Source organism: Coptis chinensis, chromosome 6, assembly GCF_015680905.1.
Source record: "Coptis chinensis isolate HL-2020 chromosome 6, ASM1568090v1, whole genome shotgun sequence".
Taxonomy (NCBI): domain Eukaryota; kingdom Viridiplantae; phylum Streptophyta; class Magnoliopsida; order Ranunculales; family Ranunculaceae; genus Coptis; species Coptis chinensis.
This window is the reverse complement of record NC_141461.1, coordinates 29,027,497-29,053,024: the sequence shown is the minus strand read 5'-3', so window position 1 is coordinate 29,053,024 and position 25,528 is coordinate 29,027,497. Positions and strand designations below refer to the sequence as shown.

At 36.3% G+C, this 25,528-nt stretch overlaps 2 protein-coding genes across 3 annotated transcripts; both read left to right on the top strand.

Moving 5' to 3' along the window:
- Positions 1-584: 584 nt before the first annotated feature.
- PGI1 (phosphoglucose isomerase 1) lies at positions 585-11,094 on the top strand. Its single transcript, XM_086569457.1, has 14 exons — positions 585-1,233; positions 4,336-4,449; positions 5,039-5,137; positions 5,236-5,319; positions 5,485-5,628; positions 5,706-5,771; positions 7,464-7,532; positions 7,613-7,720; positions 9,151-9,203; positions 9,297-9,435; positions 9,932-10,088; positions 10,217-10,295; positions 10,587-10,653; positions 10,782-11,094. Exons 1-14 carry the CDS (start codon positions 703-705, stop codon positions 10,914-10,916), a joined length of 1,845 nt encoding a protein of 614 aa, XP_086425583.1. The 5' UTR covers positions 585-702; the 3' UTR covers positions 10,917-11,094.
- Positions 11,095-12,791: 1,697 nt separating this feature from the next.
- LOC147492464 (uncharacterized) lies at positions 12,792-24,649 on the top strand. Of its 2 annotated transcripts, none has more exons than XM_086569456.1 (21): positions 12,792-13,356; positions 14,806-15,062; positions 15,179-15,250; positions 15,417-15,551; positions 16,319-16,437; positions 16,518-16,823; positions 16,952-17,039; positions 17,177-17,282; positions 17,363-17,476; positions 17,988-18,151; positions 18,237-18,357; positions 18,660-18,884; positions 19,025-19,215; positions 20,443-20,610; positions 20,707-20,812; positions 21,645-21,782; positions 22,331-22,492; positions 22,577-22,777; positions 23,082-23,276; positions 23,360-23,431; positions 24,116-24,649. In XM_086569456.1, the coding sequence occupies exons 1-21, from the start codon at positions 12,925-12,927 to the stop codon at positions 24,266-24,268; spliced, it is 3,525 nt and encodes a 1,174-aa protein (XP_086425582.1). In that variant the 5' UTR covers positions 12,792-12,924; the 3' UTR covers positions 24,269-24,649. The 2 variants fall into 2 exon arrangements, with proteins under 2 accessions (XP_086425582.1, XP_086425581.1); XM_086569455.1 differs by lacking the exon at positions 24,116-24,649 and adding an exon at positions 23,587-23,908.
- The last annotated feature ends 879 nt before the right edge of the window (positions 24,650-25,528 follow it).

The following is a 25,528-nucleotide window of genomic DNA, read 5'->3' as shown; positions in this document are numbered from 1 at the left end:
TACTCAAAAACCAATATATATCAGATATATGGAAAATATCAAAAATATATATTTTTTTGTTGACCAGTTAAAATTTTATTTTGTTTGTCGATATATCAAAAATATCATTGATTATATTGAAAATATTGTCAATATATCGGTCAAAATCAATAATATTTAGTCAAAATCAATAATTTATATCGAATATATCATATATATCGGTCGATATATATATATATATCGTTAGATCAGAAATTGTAATATATATCGGAAAAAAAGAATTTAATATTCAGTTAAAATATATCGAATATATCTATATCGATATAACAAAAAAACGATATATATCAACAGTATATCGGATGTATCAGTGATATTTTGGGCCTTGCCTACAGTACCGTATTTGGCTCAGAGTCTAAATTCTGCGTGAAGCAGACACATGAATTGCTTCCATCAAAAGCCCAAAGTCCAAAAGTCAATTGGCTGACTCACCTGCTGTATCTGCGACTCTGTGATGTTGAAAACTTGAAATCCAATCCAACAATCTCCTTAGTCCTTTCTACACATTCAACTCAAAGCCTCCAAGACTACTAGTCAGACTCAGACACGAACATTCAATCTCCACCGTTCCTCACACGTGCCACAAATCACATGGCATCTCACTTTCCCGACCAAGAAAATATATAAAGACCATTTTCTCCTCACTTTCTTCTCCCATTCATTATCATGGCTTCCTCCGTCTCAACTTTTTACTCCTCAACTTTCAAAAAGAAATCAATCTCTAGATCATCATCAATCTCTAGATCATCATCAATCTCATTTCCCGTTCGTTCAAGATCTCATTTCGATATATTCCAAACTTATTCCATCGTTTCGGCATCTTCTTCAGAAGTATCGAAAAATAATAATATCATTACATCAAAAAAAGGAGGATTACTGGAGAAAAGTTCCGAAGCGTTATGGGCTCGATACTTGGATTGGTTATACCAACATAAAGAATTGGGACTATATATAGATGTAAGTCGAGTTGGATTTACTGATGAGTTTTTTAAAGAAATGGAAGTGAAATTTGAGACTGCTTTTAAAGCAATGGAAGATTTAGAGAAAGGAAGTATTGCTAATCCTGATGAGGGAAGAATGGTGGGTCATTATTGGTTAAGGAATTCTAAGTTGTCGCCTAATTCATTTTTGAGGATGCAGATTGAGAACACACTTGAGAGTATTTCTAAGTTTTCTGATGATGTTATTAGTGGCAAGGTCAGTGCATTTTCTCCTTCATTACTTATTTTACTGTAATGTATGTTGAAAAAAAATATGTGTTTTCAATGATTATATGCGTTGACATTCCTTACTGATTGATTATTTGGCCTAATTGTATTTGAACAATGTGTCTATGTTCCAGTCTTTTACTAATTAGATTTCTACTTTGATAATCTGCTCAAGTTGGTAAGTGAAGTGTAGGTTGTGATTTTTTTTTTTTTTTGAGTAACATGTCAATGACTTTGTACGATGTTTTGAATGAATATACTCATTTCCGTGAATCACAAAATGATTTGTGCAAAGTTTTGGTTGTATTAATTTGAGATACTCCTCTGGTTTGAATTTTTTTAGAGACTCCCCCCATGTTTTGAAATCCATTCAATATACCTACCCCCTTACTCCTCAACTTCCGTCAGCTAGTTGAAAGCCAAAAACATGTCATTGACCTTTTCACCCTTGATCGCATTGGGTGCTTTTCCACCCTCCATTTGTATTTATTAAAAAATAATACAAATTTAAACTCAATAAAAATTCAAAATGACACTTGTCATCATCTCTAATTCTCTACCGTTCAGTTCAATTAATATATGACTCCTGTTAGAGTTCTAAGAGGAGGGAGATGTCCCACAATGCTACTTTTGTTGTATCAGTGAGTGGGTGGTTAGGAAGTTTCTATTATTGTGAACTCTTATTTTTCATATATAAACTGAAGTGATACTAGGTTGAAACTAATGAGGTTGTATCTCTTTTTGTCTTTTCTCTCCAAACTTCATCTCCATTAACAACAATGCAATTTTACTACTCCCACACATCTTCTTTCCTTATTCATTTTTTTCCTCAAAAACTCAAGACAAACATAACAGCAAACCCCATTCACTAAACTCCCAAGAAATTTATCATTTTGGGTTTTGATGTTTGAAAAGTGGGCTTGAGTTGATTTCATTTTTTGATATCACTGCTTTTGGTTAATTTAGAGCTGATTTTATGCGTTTTCAGTTTGATCTATGAAGATTATTCATATCCAAATTGATCTAGAATGCATTCAATGCACTAAATGAGAATTGATAGAAAATCATCAAATCAAGTGTAATTAGAATAAAATAATGAGGAAAGTTGAAGATTACAAATGGTAAAACTAAAGAACAAATTAACATTACAAAATTCATCACTATCCAACCACCACCTCCGGCACTCAACCAACATCAGACAATGCTCCTCAAAACTATAGCATCAAAAACCTCAAAATCAAGAAATCAAACCCAAAAATCAAATCCCATCAACTGAAAACTCAAGAAATATAACCCAATTTCACATAACCCCATTTATATTATTCTATTTTGACTAAGATGGCCATGGTTTAATGAGATGGGGTTTTTGGCTCTCATAACAGGTTCTCTTTCGTCTTAGCAGCTTCTGTTTAAGAGAAGATGGTTCGTTTCGATTCGTTAATGATATTTTCCATATCGATTTTTTTAAGACTTTATTCTCATTGGAGATTCCAACTGGAAATAAATAAGTAAATAAGAAAGGACCGACCTAAGGTTTCCAGTAATAAGCCGTGATAGATTCAAGATGATAGTGAGGTTGAGGTTGCTAAGGTTTTATATGGACTGATGAATCAATCTCCAGGTCCATCAAGGCAAGAAATTGCTACAAATTCTTTACAGGAAAGAATTGATTAGAATGATACTAATGGATCATGGATCGTTAATGATGCGAAAGGGAGAAAAAGAAGGGATTTGATGTAGGATGTCGGTGTAGCACTGTAGCATGATCTAATAGATGAATAAATTGGATGAAGGAAGAAGATGAGTAGGAGTTGTAGGTTAATCAAAATGGATGGTAGAGTATTTTTGTCTAAACATTTCTTCTAATAAATTTGCATGGACGATGAATGATGACTTGGTTGAGTTGGAACACATGTGGGACTAGTGGACTACTAAAGCCATGTTGGAAAAGCACGAAATGGTGGTCAAGGGTTAAAAAATTCCAGTGAATATTTTCTGGCTGTTAAGTAACTGATGGAAGTCAGGAGCAGGGGGGTATGTTGAGCGAATTTTTAAATAGGGAGTATCTCCCAAAAAAAAAAAAAAAATCATAACAGTATGGTTTCTCAAACTAACCCTTAATTTATTGAAACTAATAGTTTACATGATCTTTTAGGTTAGTTCGAAACATATCATATAGTTTCTGGTTATTCTGTGTTTCGATGAGGGACGGTCAAGGTCTGGTAATAAAAGTTTATAATTTCTTTTTAAATAGTAGTTACAGGTAGAAAGGAAATTATATTAAATTGAGAGGGAGGGGGGAGGGGAGGGTAGGCAAGTGCCAAGTGGTGGTTAGTGTTTTATGACTTCGTTTGATAGTGATGGTGTGACCAAATTATGATAAGTCAATATTGATTCTACTGATTTAACCAATTTTGACGTGTCTATCTAGTTGCTTGACCACCTGGTCATTGAGCTAGATTATTCTTTGATATTGGGTATCATGGGTATTCTTAAACCAAATTGTTTCCCATTGTATCTGGGATGTATTGTCATTCATCTCAGAAACAGTTCACCACATGATGTGAAGTGTTGGTCTGTCTGACATTACATGAATGTGAATTTCTTAGCATGTGGCTGTGGGAGTCTGACTTTAAGATTAAAATTCCAGAAAATTTGTATGAAATGGATTGCCCTTTTGTGTGTGTGTGTGTGCCATAACATTCTTGTGATGATTTTTGTAATTCATGTATTCATGGTAATGAAGCTTTGCTAAATGTTTCTAAATTAGAACCCTGTTCTCTCAGTTGCCGTTAGTTGTAAATCCAAGTAGAATATTAATTTGCTATGTCCGAGTTTGTGGATTTAACATGTTAATATTCCTAGAAAGTGAGTGCATTTTTTTGATTGCCATAAATTACCCTTTATACCACCCAGGCTTATACCATTTTGCCCTCTGTTTTCGCACTAGAAGCTCGACCTCTGTTAGCTATGCAGTTGCAGTTTTGTTCGCTTCACAACAATTAATTACTTGTAATTTTTGATAGATGTTATAGTTTTTCTTTCTTATTTTGTTTTGTATATTCAATATTTGAATTGCACGTTGAAACAGATTTTGTCTCCAGCTGGCCGCTTTACTCAAATACTGTCTGTGGGGATCGGAGGTTCTGCTCTGGGACCACAATTTGTTGCAGAGGCACTGGCTCCTGATAATCCCCCGCTGAAGGTTTGTCTCATAATTTGGAAGACTATTTATGTGATTACCTTCATCTCTGGAGTTGGCCATTATATGATCATTTCTCGATGTTTACTAATTACTTTCAACCACATTCTAAGTGAGTGATGATTATTGTAGGCCCCTTTTTACATTGCACGTCTTATTTGTAAATTTATTATGGGTCCAAATTCAGCTTAAACTCCTGTTTCTTTCAACTGTTGAGTCCTAATACTCTTTTTGGATGGAGTCATAGCACTTGTGAATTTTTTATTTTCTTTCTTGTTTACGTCTTTCTAAGAATTTTAGGGATGTACAATATATGTAGTTGTCAAGGTGGTTTTGTACTTCTAATGAGAGTTTGTATTTTAGGTACTCGAGATGCTATATTGTGGTTTATGATTCTATCTGTGAGCCATATCCCTATATGAGTGTTAAAACGCAGTTAGTTAGGAACTTATATAGAGATCCTTCCACTCAGTTATTAAACAATATACGTCCAATCATGTCATGGGGTCTTTTAGGTAATGCATGCTATGACCCATCAGTATCTGGTTTTAACTTCTGTGGCATAACTTCTATTCTCCATCATATTTTCCAGATAAGGTTCATTGACAACACAGATCCAGCTGGAATTGACCATCAAATTGCTCAACTTGGACCAGAACTGGCTACAACACTTGTAATAGTGATTTCAAAGGTCTTGTCCTATAGATGCTCTTTCCATCTGTATCTTATTTATTTTAAAGTTTCCTTAGATTTTACTGCTGATGAAATCTTGCATCTATACTTTCGCAGAGTGGTGGTACCCCTGAAACTCGAAATGGTTTATTGGAGGTGCAGAAGGCTTTTCGTGAAGCTGGCCTGGATTTCTCGAAACAGGTCTTGATCTCAGGTTCTTCTTTCTGCTTATTTATCCTTTCTGCTAAAGTAGTTTGTCACAAAAACAAGTTAAGCAACCATCGTTTGCAAGAATGTACACCAGCATAAAGAGTTTCTATTCTTTGAGTTCTGAATTTTGATTATTGCTTGATGGGTGTTATGCAGGGTGTAGCGATTACACAAGAAAATTCTTTGTTAGATAATACAGCAAGGATTGAGCGGTGGGTAGCCAGATTTCCTATGTTTGACTGGGTTGGCGGTAGAACCTCTGTAATGTCTGCTGTTGGTTTACTTCCAGCTGCACTCCAGGTCTGTTATACAAGAAGTGATGTTTTATTTACGAAGCTTCAATTTTTTGTTCTAATTCCTAGAATTTTTAACTTCAGGGAATCAACATCCGAGAGATGCTTGATGGTGCATCGTTAATGGATGAAGCAAACAGATCAACTGTGGTAATTATTTGCTTGTCTTTTCAGTTTTTTATATTGAAGAAGATTGGTGAATTCTTTCGAACAACAGGGGTTTTCATGATTCTGAAGTATAGATAAAATTGTGTGACTAGATTCTTGAGGCACTTATTCCGAGTGTTTGACGAAAGCTGAAATTGTCTTTTTCTCCTTGTTTGAGTTTGCGTGGAGGATTGTGATCCGATCATGTTAGTTTCTTTAGACTTCTCTGCTCACTTGATCCCTGTCTTGTTTGGGCTTTGTCTGAATGTCTAAGAATGTTTGATCTTCTCTGTCATTCACTTCTTTTAATTGGATGGTATATGTGCTGTGTGTAAAGATACCATTGGTGAGTAGTATAGTAGTATCAACTTCATGGTATCTTACACTGGTATCAAGTGTTGGGCATAAACACTTTGGAACACCAAAGTCCTTGATACGTCTGTGAATTTTTTGTAGAAATAAATTCTGACTTGATGAACTTTTCTTCTTTTATCTTTTTGATATGTTTTGAAACATTTCCCCAACTTGAAATCCCCAACCATTAGTGGGTTCATTTGTTAACGAGTTTTGGTGTCTAACATTTATTATATTTACTTTCGTTTCTTTAAAAACCACTGTTTTTCTAATTGTTGATTGTTTTAGATACATACCCAAGAAAAAAGGGGTGTTGATTTTACGTAGCTTGGCTGTCTTTGTCATCCTTAAGTTTTTTGTTTTCATGCCATATTTTTCTTGGTCCTATGAGTATCTTCCTTATCTTGTTTTATTATTTATTTATGGGTTAACTAGGTTCCCCTCCTCCCCCCCCCCTCCCCCCAAAAAAAAAAAAAAACTAGATGTGTCAATTAGGATCTTCCAAATCTTTAATTACTTAATGTGTTAATTTTTGGTGTAGTAGTGAACAATGGAGTTCTCCACTTTTAAATAAAGAATGGAAGGGGACGGTGGTTCTAACCTAGATTCTTAATATCACACTTTCCCATAAAAGTGGAATTTAATATAGAACCAATTTCTCTCAACCAATAAAGATTAGGCATTTGATAGGTTAGTGACATAAGAGGCAACCCACGTACAACTTGGAAACCAAATTCTCATAAGATTTTATTCTATAGAAAAATGGGTCTATAGGATAAAATATTATGAGAATTTGGTTTCCAAATTGTATGTGGGTTGCCTCTTATGTCACTATCCTATCATGTGAATGCCTAATCCTTATTGGTTGAAAAACAACAAATAAACTATGAGACAGATAGCCAGCAACTTATATGAAGTTGATACATATTTTGCCTGCAAACTCCCAAAGAATGCAAGTCTTCACATCTTTAATAATATGCTAACTTTCAGACCACCATAATCACATCTTCTTAACGAGGCACACTTTCCCATAAAAGTGGAATTTAATATAGAACCAATTTCAGTTTCAGAAAGTGGTCTAAAAATGTGATGTTGCCTTATCTTAGTCAATCAACGTTTGTTACCTCCAGCTTCAATGTGGACAATGCTCTTTTGATTTTGCTGATTTACTTTTCTTTGATAACTTGCGTAAAGAAGGAATGGAGGTTTAGATAACATACAATATCAACGAAGAGTCTCATGTATGCATGCGCCCCCAATATAAATCTGTTTTACAGTACTTTTCCTATCTTAGTCCCTTACTATACTAGTTCTAAATTTTTTGCTTACAACCTTTTTCAGGTGAAGAATAATCCTGCAGCTTTGCTTGCTTTATGCTGGTATTGGGCTTCTGATGGTGTGGGGTCCAAGGTTCGCCATGACATTTCTAGCTTGTTTTTGAATTCTTTCATTAAATCATTGTGCATTTATATGTTTTCCCTTCTCCGCAGGATATGGTTGTACTTCCTTACAAGGATAGCTTGTTACTTTTCAGTAGGTATTTGCAGCAGTTGGTCATGGAATCACTTGGCAAGGAATTCGACCTTGATGGTAACAGGGTATGCAACTCATTATCTTAAAAGGCTGGAACTGTCAACCTGCAATGTGCTTCTTAAATTTCCATATTTTATTGATGAAAATATTATAAAATGCTACAATTGGTAACAAGACTAACTTGACACCCCTAAATGACATCTCAAATTGACACATTTATCTAAAACTGGACTTAAACAATGATTTAATAGCTGAGTTGTGGTAGATATGATCTATATTCTAGTTAGTGCACTGGCCTCCGGCTCGCGTTGTCCAATTCATCTATACACCTGATGGACTTAATTGAGGGGGTATGGGTGGGGCCTTAATAAACCTGTATCAGCTTGGACAATTGAACAATAGTTGTTGATTTTTTCTCATCATCCTAACCATTTTAAAGGATATGGCTTAGTATAGGTAAAAGGTTTATAACTATAAGTTGAGTATAGGAATCGTTTTAGCTTTTTAGGCCATTGGATTTAGATGTAGGTGGACCACCACACTTAGATATACGTATATATGCTAATTGTAGACTCATATATAAGAAATGGAGAAGAGATTATTCTGCAAATTTTTGTATAGTCATTACTCCGTGCTAACCAGTTCCAGTTTTTCAAAATGATGTATATTCAGACTTGTTGCCCCCCCCAGATTGTTAATGAATCTAATGATGAATTCCAATCGAAATGGCCTTGCAACATGTGGAGATGGAAAAGATTGATGTTGGGTGTAGGCCTATACAAAGGGGTGGTAGTGACACCAACTTAATTATTTTTTATTTCCGGTAAACTGTCTGGACTAAGAGTTGATAATTAAAAAATACTGATGATAAACACTTGTCAAACTGAACATAGAAAGAGATTCTAAGTTTTTTTTTTTTTTTAGCTCGGTAAAGTGAATATCATTAATAAAGGAGAAGTAGGCTGAGAAGGCCTACATTACAAGAAAGAAACAAGAACGAAAAACATTTACAATAAAAGAAACTACATAAGAAAAAATCAAGAACTCCACCATCACCCCATGTCTAAGAACATAAGACAATCCCACCTAGCTACAAAAGACTCAAAGAAACATCCTCTAAACTCTTTGAAGATTTTAGACCATTGATATAGTAAGACTTTTATCGATAGAATCGTCTTCTTAGACGAAACTGAGATGCCGTCAAAGTGATGACGGTTTCGCCTCAGCCAAATGCCCCACATGAGAGATGTTGTCAAAGTGACGACGGTTTTACCATAGCCAAATGCCCCACATGATCGCAAAAGGTAATAAGCTCCACAGACGATTTCCTGAAGAAGTGAATGGACCATGACCCCAACCCTTCAACAAATCCAATACCCGGCCTGGGCATACCCAAGTCACTCCAGACTCTAGAAGAAAAGTGTTAAGTATAAGAGCTCATGTGTTAACTGTTGTCATTGAACGTCTGGATTACTTAATCCATCTTTTTTGACAGGTAAATCAAGGGCTTGCTGTCTATGGAAATAAAGGGAGCACAGATCAACATGCGTGAGTTATCTCTTATTCTGGTTAACTTGCTATATACACACTAGGTATAAAGAATGTTTCGAGCGTGAGTTCTCACCTATCTTTTCTATACAGATACATTCAACAATTAAGGGAGGGAGTGCACAATTTTTTTGCTACCTTCATTGAAGTATTACGTGATAGGCCCCCTGGTCATGACTGGGAGCTGGAACCAGGTGTTACATGTGGTGACTATCTGTTCGGAATGCTGCAGGTTGGCTATGGCTATGCAATTTATGATTAATACTCCATCAAACCGACATCTATCTGTGTTGGATGCATTAAAGTAGATACTTGTTACTTATTCTACCGTGTGAATGGATTAGTTATTCACTTATTTGGCTATTGATACCATACTGCATTTTACTGACGTAAAATGTACATGTTCCCATTCAGGACTAGCTTCTTACTTAAGACCTTTCACATATACAATTTTTATTTTAGATGCTATTCTATCAAGTTAAGTCTATTTGATGTATTTTATTCATGGCAACAACATGCATTAACTGGTTTTCTTTCCTTAATGAGCTGTACTCATCGTGTACATGATGAGAATCATCGTTAAATAACACACTGCCGTATATATTTGACTAAATTGTAGTTAGGGAGAGAAGCTACAAAATGCCACCATGTGGATACTAGCATCACTCCGTCCACTGTAAGTGCGTGCAGTGCCTCTCTTGCTTAAAGCTGTATTTGAATTTGTACAGGGAACAAGGTCAGCTCTATATTCCAATGACCGGGAATCAATCACAGTCACTGTGCAAGAAGTGACTCCCAGATCTGTTGGGGGCATGATAGCACTCTATGAGCGAGCTGTTGGGATCTATGCATCGCTCATCAACATCAATGCTTATCATCAGCCTGGTAAATTATAGTGTCTGAGCTGTTGTGATTTTTACCTTGAAGATGTATGCCAACTGGTTGGATTTATGAGTGCATGATCCATCTTATCTACTACTGTGCCTGTTCTAATGTTCTCACTTGTAAAACAGGTGTGGAGGCTGGGAAAAAGGCTGCGGGAGAAGTACTAGCTCTTCAGAAGAGGGTTTTGACTGTACTGAATGAGGCTAGGTATGTTTTCTTATGTCTCAGTGTATTAGCTATAAACTGGATTTCTCTTGTAAAAAACACGTAAAATAATTGAAGAAACAACAGATCAAGGAGTATTTCAGTAGTATATTATGGATTTCAGGAAAATGAATTTTCTAAAAGTGAGTTTAACATTGAAACTTGATGTAGATAACCAACTGTAGAATAAGATGAGAAAGAGGAACGAGTAAGAGGAGAGACCCTCACTGCTTGAAGATGCAATTTTTTGAATTTCTTCTTGCCATTCTTTTTGTAATGGGTTTCTGTTTTCAGCTGTAAAGATCCCGTCGAACCATTGACACTTGATGAAGTAGCTGATCGTTGTCATTCTCCCGAAGAGGTAATGTGGTGCTCTTGTTCTAGATATTTGTACCCATTCATTAAGAAGTGGAGTTTGGTCTGTTCTTTTTTCACTTCCCATCCCACTAACTACTTTGCCAATTTTTTTTTTCTTCCTCGTGGAAGCAGATCGAAATGATTTACAAAATTATTGCACACATGGAGGCGAATGACAGAGCTATCATTGCTGAAGGCAGTTGTGGATCACCTCGGAGTATTAAAGTTTACCTTGGGGAATGTATTGTGGATGATATGTATGATTAATCTTCATCAGCAACATTCAAATTTGTTTTTTTTTTTTTTGCTTTAGCTTTACAGAAGAGGTTTGATAAATGGTATCAAGCTAGAGCTAGTACAACTTTCGAAACACTTCATAAATCAAGTTGGAATACTCTCGCCCAATTGCACAATTGGATAAATAAGAAAAGCAGATTTTTGGTCCTTTTTAGTTGCTCTTTCTTCTTTATGGTTGTTATTTATTTCATTTCAATTTTATTGTTTGGAACTTGAGGAATGTTATTTCAACCTTTTGCTGCACTCACCTTCCCACCCAACTATGATTCCTTCCTCCGACTAAACTTCAATTTACAAACTGAGAAAGAAGTAAAAAAGTAGTGTCTGAAGAAGGTAAGGGAGTAGTCACGACTCACGAGACCATATTGGTGGAGATTATTGATATTTAAAACCTGTAGCTGATGGAAATTTGCTTGCGATTGATGGATTATTTTGGATCTTGCCTGGCAATTGTTTTTACCGACGGTCTCTGATACATGATAATTCACTTTTCATTGTGTATTTCAAGTTTTCAACAAAACAATAGATCTTGATTGGTACGTTTGTACAATATATTGTGGATGTTGAGCCCCTTTCAAATAAAAAGTACAGAAAAGAAGGCGCTCGAATGTAAGCAAAAAATCATGACAGCCTTGTTTTGTAGTCTACCAATCCTTCAGTAGTTCAGTTTCTCCCCATGCTTTCACATTTGCTTCAAAATTCAGCTGGCCTCTCTCTCTCTTCCTCCCAAATATCTTCTTAGCCAGGATTGATGTCCCTACCAGCCTACCAGTTGGCTCTTCTGTAAAGATAGTAAAAGATTACCTGACATTTAAGAAAATGTCTGGACGTACTGACCCAATTTAACAAAATGCTAGATGTACTGGCCCCAATTTAACAACTGCTATCAAACATTGAACTTCTAGCTTAAAGTGATCTGCATGTCCTATCCATCTTTAGAAACAAAGGTAAGTTGTGCTGGTAAGACAACCGAGACATGGATGAGGAATAGGCCGGTATGGATCAACTTATAAAGAATCCCCTTAATAAAAAAGTGTGACATGACCGTGAACCACCTTGCAAGCTAATATGAAAACAAGGCAGTTAATAGACGATTAGACGACAACTCTGGTTAGATAGGAATCATAGGATCACATGCTTCAACATGAAATCCTGCTCAGCAAAAGTTTTTAAATTCTAAACTTAAACACTTTGCTTTAGTTACTTTAAAAAGTGCTGAGTAAGTTCGTGGTGAAGGCAACATGCAGCCCAATTTGATAAAAACGAACAAATAATGCTGAGTAAGTTATAACGAAATTAGCATGTAATGCGTGTTGGAACTAAGAAGAGCTTTAGTACTTTACTTTGATCAGCGCTTTCAGCGTGTTTGAACTTCAAATTTGAACTAAAGTAGTGAGGGCATGCAAATTAAAATTTAAGCATCAGAATTAAAAGCTCCCAAAAGTTGATAGTATCGACTTCATGTTTAATTGAGACCTTAGTTGATAGTAACATGCCTTTTTACAACTTTGATATATATATATATAGTACATGCATGATGCATGGCCAGAACACTAATGAACCGTTGATGGATTGCTGGTATATTTTATGAAATGTACAAATTAGAATTCAACATAATCTCTCAAAATAAACGAATTAAACATCAAACATGTTGACAATTGAATTTTATTAAGTACCTTAACATAGGTTGTAAATTTTCTTTCATCTCTTAGTTCAAACAAGCAGCCCATGCCCATGTGAAAATGACATCAACGGCATGTCTAAATGGTCCTACCCAACTACCACTCCCACGGCACAAATTTTTTCGACCGTTATAGAAATCCACGTCACACTCCAACGTATCCATTTTTATTTCAAATATATATATATCAATTAAACCACTAATTACCATTTTTAAATCCTTCCTTTTTGTTGGCTTTAAAACCACTACTGCTTAGAAAGTTTAGATATTTTTTTTAAAGAGTTGAACTGAAATACAATGAATAGCACTTACATTCGAGGTGTTAATTTACCACCCCCTGCAAAGTTTATTCCTATACCTCGTGTTGTACCTGAGGATTTAGATGATAGTGAGTTTGGGAGTGATGTAGATGAGACTACAGACTCTGAGGAGGAGGAAGTTTCTTTGGATTCAACTACTAATGGTTTAGCTCAGAAGAATATGAATTCAATATCCAAAAATCCACATTATGTTTATTCAGATTTTAGCTCGTCGAGGGAGACAATAGGGAATGGTAATGAGAGAAACGGACAAGGAGGGGGAGTTGGAAATAGGTATCAGCAAGAGTATACAGATGAAGAATCGTCGGGTTCGGCTATGAGTTCTGAAGTTGAATCGGCCAGAGTAGGAAGCAATGCATATTCGGCTCTTCATGCAGAGACATATACTTCTGATGGCTACTCTTCCAGGGTGAATGTTGATTTAGTATATTCTTAATTTTGAATTTTGATTGATTGTGCCAATGCATTAGATGGTGGAGAATCTATATAATAAGGATAGGCCTGTGATTATATGCGGAGCTTGAGCTTTTATACCATAGGATGGTATTATGAATTGTGTGTTCTGTAAAAAATGTATTGCACGATTAATTGGGAAAATCTATCTGTATCTCATGCAAGATTTATGTCCTAATTAGGAATCAGACTTGAACTTACACTTGTGTAACTATTTTCTTTCACAGAATCTAGTATGAATTGAATTTTCTCCATCGAAATATAGTTATGTTATTCATGTATAATTTAGTAATAAATGTTGTGCTCGTGGTATAACAAAAGACTTAGTATGTTTTGCCAATATCAAGTGAGAACTGTGACAGATAGTACTGTTTAAGAAGCTCCAAATCAAACAGCCTCGATGTCATGTGTAGGCGTGTGTTATCTTTTCTATTCTAAAACAAGTTTTCGAGGTCCCCATAAGATCTTAAATCTATAGTTGATCTGTATCATGGTTGCAGGGAATTTATACATTCTTTTCAAGATAGATTAGTTATAAAGTGGAAATGCTATAGGGCCTTAGGCTTTGCATCATTATATTCATATCTATATGGTTTAAGTTATGAATCTATTGCAGGATTGCAGATTTCATTATCTTCTTCGTGTAGCATCATTCCATTACAGCTGCGCCTGCTAATCTCATTTCTCATCACAAGTATAATACTTCATCTCCATAAGCATTGTAACAGCCCTGGTTATCAGAAATACCTTCCTGTCATAGCAGCAGAATCACCGTAAATACCTAGTGTACATCTGCAATAAACCTTTTGCTCCATAACCTCAGGAAAATTTACAACTGGCCCATTAAGAACTCTCAAATGTACTGCTGCTACTAGTAGTAGGTTACCAGATATGCAGTCATCAAATTTTCCCTGAGACCTCTATTACCTCGGGCAAACATATAATGGCAAGTCACACACTAGGATCACAATCTCCTTTCTTCCTTCTTTGCATTTGGATAACATAACAATGATATTGGTAGTAGCATATGACAATGGCAGTGCCAGTTGCAGTAGAATGGATCCTTCTGGGCAAACCCCAGATGCTTCACATTGTCTAAGTTTGGGGGAGGGAAGAGGGTGTTAAACTTGAGAGTATAGGTGATTTTGTCTCTAGGTCTATAAAGGAAAGGTTTTAATGTGGTTATGATTGTAATGAAATCTTGGTATGCATAACAACAATTTCCTAACATATGCCCTCTTTCTCTTTCTCTTTCCTTTTGTTTCCTGAATACTTATCACATAGGATCACAGTTAAAAATAGTTGTTGTGTGTGTCTCTGTTATGTGATAATACTGTGCATTTTCATTTATCTCTTACTTAATATAGCTTTTCATTTGATACTAACCTTGCAAGACGATTTGCAGGACTGTTTTATAAGAAACTTGCAGAATCAGAAGCTTTCAGATGATGATGTCCGGAGTGCACCTCCAATTTGTAGTTCTGGTCTGGAAGCCAACGAAGGAGCTGGGCAACATCTGACGTCGAGAACACAGGGTAACCCATGCAGTGCAGATGCAAAGAGCTTTTCAGTCAGTAAGGTTTCTTCTACATCTGAAAACATAGCTTCTGCCAACGGGGCTCAGTGTAATTCTGGAGAAAGGATTCCTGATCAATCTGGAAGGTGTGTACGGTGCTAGTTAATGTCCAGTGAAAGCATTAGAATAAGAACACAAATGTGAACTGTATGTTTATTAGGATTTTCAGCAAATAAGTAAGTTACCTTATTGTATTCAATAGGACTTCTGGTGGTGTGGATGCTCCTGTGTCTGTAAGTTCATTCCCAGCTCTCCTACCGACGTTCCATGCAAGGTACATTATGGTTTGTTACAGTTGATGATCTTTGGCATTTGTTTCCAATTGATGATAATTAGATTGTCTCTCTGTACGAGTGATGAATGCTTTGCACTTTCAGTTTCTGTTCTTCTATTACTGTTTTTTTGTCAATAATTCTTAATTATGTGTCTGCTATGGACAGTGCGCAAGGTCCATGGTGTGCAGTAATTTCGTATGATGCATGCGTCCGGCTTTGTCTTAACTTGTGGGCAAGGGGTTGTGCAGAAGCTCCTATCTTTTTGGAAAACGAATGTGAGCTGTTGCGAAATGCATTTGGGTATGCTTTGTATTCCTTTTTCTTTATTGTCTTCGCCATTATATTCTCTCCGAACGAAAATGATGGCGCTCACTCAGAATCTTGCAAGGGTACTACTACATGGGAGCTAACTTGTAAAATTTTTGGGCATGACTTGCATCAAACTTACGGACTTCTTAGTTACTTTCCTTGACTAGGTATAAGAAAAGATTTTTGAAGCATAAGCCTTTAGTTTCAAAGATATTAGAGCTTTGAGTAGGGTGAGAAAAGTAGAAGTCCTCTTTTTTGGTGTGAGAATAGGAGATCATTTGTTATTTTGTTACAGTAAAAAATGTGACGGAACACAGGACTTCAGGTGTGCATAACTTGGAAATCCAGTACTCAATTAGGTTAAGCGTAGGAGGCCTGATTTCAAAATTGAGAATTGGAGATCACTTGCTTTTCCATTGCAGTCAAATATGTCACAAAGAACAAATACCGGACTTGAGTTGTGTATATTTGGTAATCGAGAAAAGGGGTTGAAAAAAGAATGCCTGATTTCTAGAGTGGGAAACAGAAATCATTGCTTTTCCATTACAGGCAAACATCTCACAAAGAAGTCCAAATACTCAATTAGGGAATGTACGTCTCTCTCTCTGTTTTTTTTGGCAAGCTTAAAGTGTCATGCACCCAGTTTTGTTAAATATTTAAACTAGTGTTCTGGTTATGAATATTAACACGCTGTATCACTTTGTTTTGTGATAATTATCATTCTTATATCCTCCTCTTTCATTGTGTATTCATCACAGTTTACAGAAAGTTTTGTTACAATCAGAGGAAGAAATACTTGCAAAGCAGTCTTCAGAGCTCATCAGTGAGGGAACTGCGCTAAAGCCTAAGAAAATCATTGGCAAAGTGAAGGTCCAAGGTATTGTAAAAAGCTATACTTGGGACATTATCATTGTGTCAATGCCTCTATCTTCTCCTTAAATTTGTGTTATTGTGCAGTTCGTAAAATTAAAATGGCTCTGGACCCACCAACCAGCTGCAATTTTTTATCTCTAAAATTACCAACGATAAGAACTGATGCTCTCCGACATCACCTTTCGAGTTTGCAATCAACTCTCTCTTCTGGATGTAATTCACTTTCTAATGTCCGTGTTGCACCCCGAATGCAAACCAAAGGTTCCTTTTCACGACATAGCTTGGCATATGTTAATGCAAGCACTCAGTATGTAAAGCAGGTTTCTGGGCTTCTGAAAGTTGGTGTGACGACTCTGCGCAGTGGTTCATCTTCATATGAAGTGGTGAAAGGTATTTTTTCAATGTCCACAAAGCTGAATATAGTGATAACAATCTTTTTTTGATCTTCAAAAGGACTACTTGTTTTTTTGTTGAAATAGATCATTCATTATATGATATGATAATATTAATGTTTACAGAAAAATACTGTTGTTTATTGCGATTGAAAAGCTCAGCTGAAGAGGATGCAGTTAAAATGCCACCTGGTTCTGGTGAAACACATGTTTTGTATGTACTTTTTTGCCCTGCTATTGTCTATTATCTTCTCTGTGAGAAGTTTGAATGTGCATATCATAGTAAAACATATCATGATGCATCTCAAAATGCATGTTTGGATTAACCCTGAGTCTATTATATTGGTACAGCTTTCCCGACAGTGTAGGCGATGACCTTATTATTGAAGTTCAGGATTCGAAGGGAAAGTGTTATGGTCGTGCATTTGCTCAACTAGCTACTGTCACTGAGGAGCCAGTAAGATTGTTCAGCCCACCTGGTTTCTCTAAGGTTATGAATTGTTGCGCTAGTAGTCTAATATATTACTTAAAATGCAGGGAGACAAGCTTCACTGGTGGTCTATTTATCGTGAGCCAGGGCATGAGCTTGTTGGCAAACTACAACTCCACATAAGCTACTCAACCAGTTCAGATGAAAATGGTCATCTTAAGGTATGGGGCCTTTCTTTTCTTTAAGTACTTGTAATAGAAATCAAGTACACATTGAAAGCTGTCGAGGAGGGAGGCAGACATCAATGGGGACACCAAGAAAATACACCCAACTAGGGTTATAAAATCTGGCCAACAGAAAAGATAATTCTCAACAAGTTAGTAGTTTATATTAAATCACAATAACAACTGATTGCAATTGTTGGCTCATTTATAGTAGAAGATGGCATGCTAATCTGGCTGAACCAGGAAACAAAAATAAAACAAAATCAAGTAAAGTAAAATAACATGCTAAGCAAGAAACCAATCCTAAAATGGGATTTGAAAGGTTTAGGTAATAAAGTTATAACTATCAAAAACAAGATACCCATATCCTAATAAGGAGATCTAATAAGGGGCGGAAGGTAATGACAACCCTCTCTCTCTCTATCTCCACCTTCTGGCTGCATATTGGTGTTTGCTGGACTGATATCATTGCTATTCTTTTTTTTGTCTGGTACCTTCTTTCCCTTAGTGCGGGACAGTTGCAGAAACTGTTGCATATGATATGGCTTTAGAAGTTGCAATGAAACTTCAGCATTTCCATCAACGCAATTTGTTGTTGCATGATCCATGGAAATGGTTACTCGCTGAATTTGCATCTTATTACGGGATTTCACATGCATATACTAAACTCAGGTATTGAAACTCGTTTGCTGAAGAACTTCTGTCAGCTTGCCAGTCCATTTAAATTTAGGTAATTTCTAATGGTTATGTTCTACAGATACCTTTCCTATGTTATGGATGTGGCTACTCCGACAGCTGATTGTCTCAACTTGGTGCACGATTATCTTTATCCTGTAATCATGAAGGGACATACTAAGAACACATTAAGTCATCAGGAGGTATATACTATTATACTAAATCCCTGTTTTGTGATTATTTTTTCTTTAATTATGAAAACATTTATCTTAAAAAAAAAAAAAAAAAGAAAGAAAAGAAAATATAGGATTCGACTTCTAATACCTTCGTGAGATTGTATTTCATCGAAATTTTGAATATTTAGCTCAAGTCCGTTTAAGGACGTCCTTCAGAGAGCCGGGCTATATATATATATATATATATATATCTCTTGGAGTTGGTGCTTCTTAGCATTGTTTTTTAAATATCTTCTAACACAGTGCATGACTGACAACTGCTTGTCCAGAACCGCATCTTAGGAGAAATCGAAGATCAACTTGAACAGATTCTTGCTCTAGCTTTTGAGAACTACAAGTCTTTGGATGAATCATTATCCTCAGGTATGATGGATGTTTTCAGGCCTGCCACTGGATCTCCAGCTCCTGCTTTGGCACCTGCGATAAAGCTGTACACGCTTCTTCATGATATACTCTCTCCAGAGGCCCAGTTGAAGTTGTGCAGCTATTTCCAGGTCAAATAATCACATTACTTTCCTTTTTCATATTATCTTACTATTTTAAGTTTCCTTTCTGTTATTTCTTTCTCCTGGTGTGTCCGTGTGCATGCGTATGTGAACTTTGTTCATTTCTTGACATGCTGTTGTTCGTCCAGTCTGCAGCAAAAAAGAGATCAAGAAGGCACTTGGCAGAGACTGATGAGTTTGTTAGCAGCAATAATCAAGGGACAGTGATGGACACTGTGAGTCTTTCTACAGCTTATCAGAAGATGAAGTCTCTTTGCTTGAATCTAAGAAATGAAGTTTTAACTGATATTGGTATCCAAGATCACCATGTACTTCCAAGGTACGAATTTTCTTTTGGTCCATCATGCAGGATGTTGCTGCTTATTTAGTTAAACCTCTAGTGGAACCTTTTGCATCTTTGGTTCCTCACTGAAAACCAGCATTATGTGGTTAGACTTTAGAATAGTTTTACCGGCTTTTTTGAGGAGGCTCACACAGTACAGAATACATTAGTGATCTTATGGAGTCCTGTGTTTTATAAGTGGTACACTTTCTGTTGCTTGTATGTGTTTAGAAATGGTACATGTAGTACACAAGATACATGTAAGCTATGCTACGAAGGATATTTATCATTAGGAAGCTTATTCTAACTTGGGAACTGGTAGTTATAGTACCATATGGTATAATCATAGAAGTGTGTTGCAGCAATGGTTGTTACACAAGATTCATGTAAGCAATGTTACGAAGGGTACATAATTTTTCATTAGGAAGCTTATTCCGAGTTGGGAACTGGCAGTTGCTACCACAGTGTATAATCATGGAAGTGTAATGTAAGTTTGTAACCATATGGTCATACACCTCTGAATTGTTTTTGACAACCTCCCGCAAAAACCTTACTACAGTAAGTTTCGTCCCCAGAGTGCAAGACACAGTGAAACTGAACATAAATTATCGAAGTGTATTGTAGTACATAGAGAAGTGTATAGTACAAAATGGTTGTACTTATCTGTATTGAAAACCCCAGAGTGCAAGACACAGTGAAACTGAACATAAATTATCGAAGTGTATTGTAGTACATAGAGAAGTGTATAGTACAAAATGGTTGTACTTATCTGTATTGAAAACCTCAATAAGCTAAGATGGTAATTTGGCCTACGCCATTAGATAATTTTGTTAGGTTCAAAAGAAAAGAAACACAACCTTCAGATACATTCTTGCATTAAATTAAAAATTCAATAGAAAATGTATATGTTTACCCAAAACAAAAAAGTTCATATACATTTATGACTCTAATGGTATGTCCAGGAATTCAGTAAAGGAACCCCGATATCCATAGTACTCGTATAGCTTTTTTTGTTCTTTCAATTCCTCTAATACTTTGAGTCATAAAGTCCACCAGGATGCTAGTTTTGTCTTCATAGGTCTATCCACAAGCTAATAGAACACTTCTCACATTGTTGCTGGCATTTACACTTTTCTTCATCACTAATTCACTATCTTATTTGCTACCCAAATTCAAATGTTAGATGATCTTATTACTAAACAGTGTTCCTCTTTCCTTTTGCAGTTTTATAGACCTGCCAAGTATTTCTTCATCCATATACAGTGTGGAACTTTCAAGTAGACTGCGTTCGTTCCTTGTTGCATGCCCACCTACAGGGCCCTCTCCTCCTGTAGTAGAACTTGTAGTTGCAGCTGCGGATTTTCAGAGAGATCTTGCCAGCTGGAATATCAAGTAATTGAACCGATATGACTGATTTTCCCTACAAAGTCTTATTCAGTATGTTGTAGTTTTTGTACTCCCTCTCATTTATCTTATGAAATTATCCAGTCCTGTAAAAGGAGGAGTTGATGCGAAGGAATTGTTTCACTTATACATCATTCTCTGGATTCAAGATAAGCGTCTATCACTACTTGAGTCCTGCAAATTAGACAAGGTAAAAGCCTTCTGCCTTTGGTTTCATATTCAGAAAACAAGAAAGTGACTCTGAAGCATGATTTTGCTTACTCTTGTATGTCTTTTGTTCTACTATTCTTGTTGTAAAAATATTATTGGTAATTTGTAGTTTATAGCTTCTGAGACATCCATGCTGTTGTTTGTTGAGCTAATTTACTTCTATATAGACATCTAAGTTCTTAAATTTGGTGCATGTTTATGGTGATGCAAAATAATCATACTTTCCTTGTAGAGTTTGTCATTGCATAATAAATCGATCCTTACCAAGGATAAGATGCAGAATGTGTTTACTACTGCTGGTGTAATTGAGGAGATAATTATGAATTCTGGAATCTTGCATGAATAAAACCGTAGAAAACCACAGATGTATGATCTGAATTAAATGGTAAAATTGTAAGATTCGTATTGAGTTTCTATGATATATTATGACAATGAGTTTAATACAATTCCACATAGAATTAACAGTTTTTCCATCAAACTTTACAATTATCATTGTAAATTGTTACATTTACATGTATTGATCGCGAAATGCTATGTAGTCCACAAATACAACGTTCCTGAGTGATAAAATCATGTTTTCTCCATGCTATAGTAGAAACCAGAATTTCATTAGCACTGCCTTTATATACCCTTAAGAAGCAAACTTTTGCCAGAAGCATTATTACCTTACATAGAGATACTTTTGAAGCTTCCAGTATTATATTATTATTTTATTTGCCCATCTGATTCCACTTATCTATCATATAAAAGAATGTGATTTTTCTCTTAATCCAATTTGCTTGTAAGAACTTATTTTCAAACTCAACTTGCAGGTAAAGTGGTCAGGTGTTAAAACAGAGCATTCTACAACTCCATTTGTAGATGATGTGTATGATAGGCTGAAAGAAACCCTCAATGAATATGAGAGCATAGTTTGCCGCTGGCCTGAGTATACTTTTGCTTTGGAAAATGTATGTTCATTTGCAGTATCCTTTCAAATAGGATATGTTTATCTGTTCATTTTCCCCTTCTTTAAGTGCTGTGTTATCAAAGGCCTTGGGCCACCTTACGAATGCCTTTGACAAAGACATGCGACTATTTTCACTTAAAATTGCTGCCTTGGCCGCTGGGGTGCCTTAGGCTGCCATTGAAAACATATTTAAAATTGGAGATACAGCGTGTAGACTGTAGACTTTGTAACAGCATAGTGCTTGTAACCTAAGAAGATTCCTAAAGTGCGAATTTTATAATCCATATACACCCACGGAAAATTCTTCATAATTATTGTGGGCTTAATAATAAAGAGATGTGATACCAGTATCATTTGCGTGTTAAATTCTTATAAAAGAAGTCTTTTGGGACCTGTCAGACAGTTGGCCCTATTCACACTTCACTTTTCCTGGGCAGTTGGTCATCTCTTCTGGTTTCCACTGATTTAAAAATTGTTTTTGTCACTCTAACATAGTTTTAGTGTTTTTGAAAATTTTGAACTGATTTTTTTTGTTTGTTATCACTAAAGGCCATTGCAGACGTTGAGAAGGCAATTGTGGAGGCTTTGGAGAAACAGTATTCAGACGTTATATCACCTTTGAAGGACAATCTGGCTCCTAAGAAATTTGGGTTTAGATACATCCAGAAACTTGCTAAGCGTACCGACTGCGTCTATTCTGTCCCTGAAGAGGTGAGTGATTCTGTTTCCGTACCTATTGAAATTTATATTTAATTACATATTCATCTATTTAGTAGTTAAACTTTTGGTGTTTAGTTGGGAATCCTTTTGAACTCCATGAAGAGAATTCTTGATGTGCTGCGGCCAAGGATAGAAACCCAATTAAAGTCATGGGGTTCTTGTATACCAAATGGTGGAAGCGCAGTACCTGGGGAGCGCCTTAGCGAAATAACCGTTATGCTGAGATCCAAGTTTAGGAACTGGCTACAAGCGATTGTGGAGAAACTTGCAGATAATGTGGGTACCCTTCTGATCATGAGATGCTTCTTCTTTGTAGCTTTTACTTTGTGGTTTAGTAGAAAAGTTGATTTGATTTCTTTCCATCATTTGAGAAACTTATTGTAATGCTATTGGCTTTGGAGCCACTAAACTTTTTGAGAAGGATGAACTCCGTACTCATTAAAAAAGCTCAGAATAGTGAAGTTCACATTCATTGTCTACATAAGTGGCCATCTCAGTTGGGCATATGTGTTTTGTTTCTGCTCATAGAGAATGTTTAGTCCACGCTAAATCTGACCAATTACTATGTACTATTTTTTAGTCAAGAATGCAGAGTGCAACAAAATTGAAAAAGATCATCCAAGCTTTGAAGGGCACAGTGGTCGAATCAGATGTTCGGAGCCGAATGCAGCCCCTGAAGGACCAGATATCAACTACAATTGATCGCCTCCATACTGTCTTTGGTATGCATGTATTTGTAGCTATTTGCCGTGGCTACTGGAATCGAATGGGTCAGGTAAATTGTTACTGGTGGTTTTTCAGAACTTCTATGGGCTTGTATTTTGGAAAAGGTTAATATGGTTTTATATTTGGTGGCAGGATGTGTTAGGTTTCTTGGAGAACCGGAAAGACAACAGAGTGTGGTACAAAGGATCAAAAATTACTGTTGCTGTGAGTAGCTTATTTCATTCCATATTTTCTACCAAACATACAGGGTTTTAATAGTATGAAAAAGTAAATAAAGTAAGAAAAACACAATTAAAAAAATTGTGAATTGGACACATATACCAAGAAATTTGAGGAATATGTGATTTCATGCACTACAGGTTACAGAATCCGTTACGCCAAAAATTACCTTACAGGAACCATCAGAGCCATTTCATCCGTCATGGTTTTTGGCTCAGGAACATAATTTCCACATAAGTTTTCCTGTGCAGTTCTATTTATGGGGTGCGCAAAAACCTGCTCAAAGTCCAATCCAACAGGTGCCTCACCAGGCACTGGAGTACTACTCAAACTCACGATCTCCCCAATAGGGGAGGGGGAGTATAGACAGTTTAGAACTGCACTACTCGGTGATGGATGCATTACTTTTCTTTTTCTTTTCCTTGTCCTTGTGCACATGTCTTCGACTATGGCTGTGAAAACATAGTTCAACAATGGAATGTGTAGATTTTAAAGAAAACCTGTTACGAGGTTTGGATCATCATTTGTGCTGATTCCTAACTTGTTGATGCTTCTCAAATAACCATTTTGATTCGAAAGTTAATATCCATTCTTCCTGTGATTACTGAGTAGCACCATTAGGCATTATGCTTTCTGTGCATTTTATCGACTGTTTGTTGGAATTTGCAGATTCTGGATGACACCTTTGCATCACAGATGCAACAATTGCTAGGAAATTCACTCCAAGAGAAAGATCTAGAGCCACCCAGGTTAATTATGGAAGTGCGTTCAATACTCTGTAAGGATGCTCCAAACCAGAAGGACTCCAAATACTACTACTAAGTTTTGGGCGTATTTATTTATGTAAGTGTGAGATACTGAAAACAAGCTTGAAGACCAACGCGAGACATGGGATCCTAAAAGTTATTAAGTGGTGCTAAGAGTATGATATTCATTTGGACCGTTGAGTTGTGGATAATAAGACGGCTGAACCTCTATGGCCTAAATCTGGTCATGTTCCCACGGGTATAAGCCTTCACTCAGGCTACACCATTGTTGTACAGGAACAGAGCAACTAGCTCATCTTAGCTTTGATAATCCGTCCCTTGTGGCAAGTTTTCCTTTGTAAATGTAACCCTGACAGTATTCTTATTACTAGAGAAATTTTGATTTTGTTATCAACATTCTTTATATTGAGCTTATAAAAGATGTATCCTTAGTTCATTAGTTCCACATATCAGCTGGCATTAAACATCATGGACATGGTTAAGAAATGAAATTTAAATGATGGTTTGTTAACTCTTACAGTACAGGCGTATAAGTGTATCTTCGCATCTACTTAGTAGTGTATGTTTTCCGGTGTATTGGCCCCACAATCGATGCTTTTGGGGAATTGGGAGTAACTCGAAGAAATACGAGTGTGGAGCTAGCATCTAAAAAGGGCCTTTTATAGTTGGGCTGGATAGTAAAATCATGCTTGTAGTGGTGCAAAGGCCTAAGAAATTATAGAAGACTGGATCAAGTGCTCTCCACAGTCCACACCACTTTCCTGTTGCAAGCAAGTAACAAGTTAAGTTAACAAATTTTACACTGTTTTGACTTTTGAACAGGAGTTCGTCTACCACGAGGATATCTCTATAGGGACGCCAGCCGAGACCATTGGATCCGAGATCTAACGGTCCGAAAATAAAAAAACAAACCCATATTCTCTCTCTTCCTTTTTGTTTTGATTTTTCGCACCGTTGGATCCGATCCAACGGTCTCGGAACACTCATCCCTATAGGGATATCCTCGTGGTAGCCCAGATCAGAAAATAAAGTGCATGCCAAATGGCAATTTGGATCTTCCACGTGACGTGCACACAAATAAGCATAGAAACATTTGTTTTGTTCCTCGACTCCTGAGTCCTGACACAGTGTATGAGTACCACCTTTATTACTGTACTAGCTACTGTGCACCACGTGGGATCTATATACCTTTTTTTTTTTTTTTTTTTTTTTTTTTTATTTTTTTTTAACTTCTAAACGTTAAATTACTATTTTGCCCTTAAAAAATTAAAATAATAATAATAAAATATGAAATGACCAAAATACCCCTACGTCC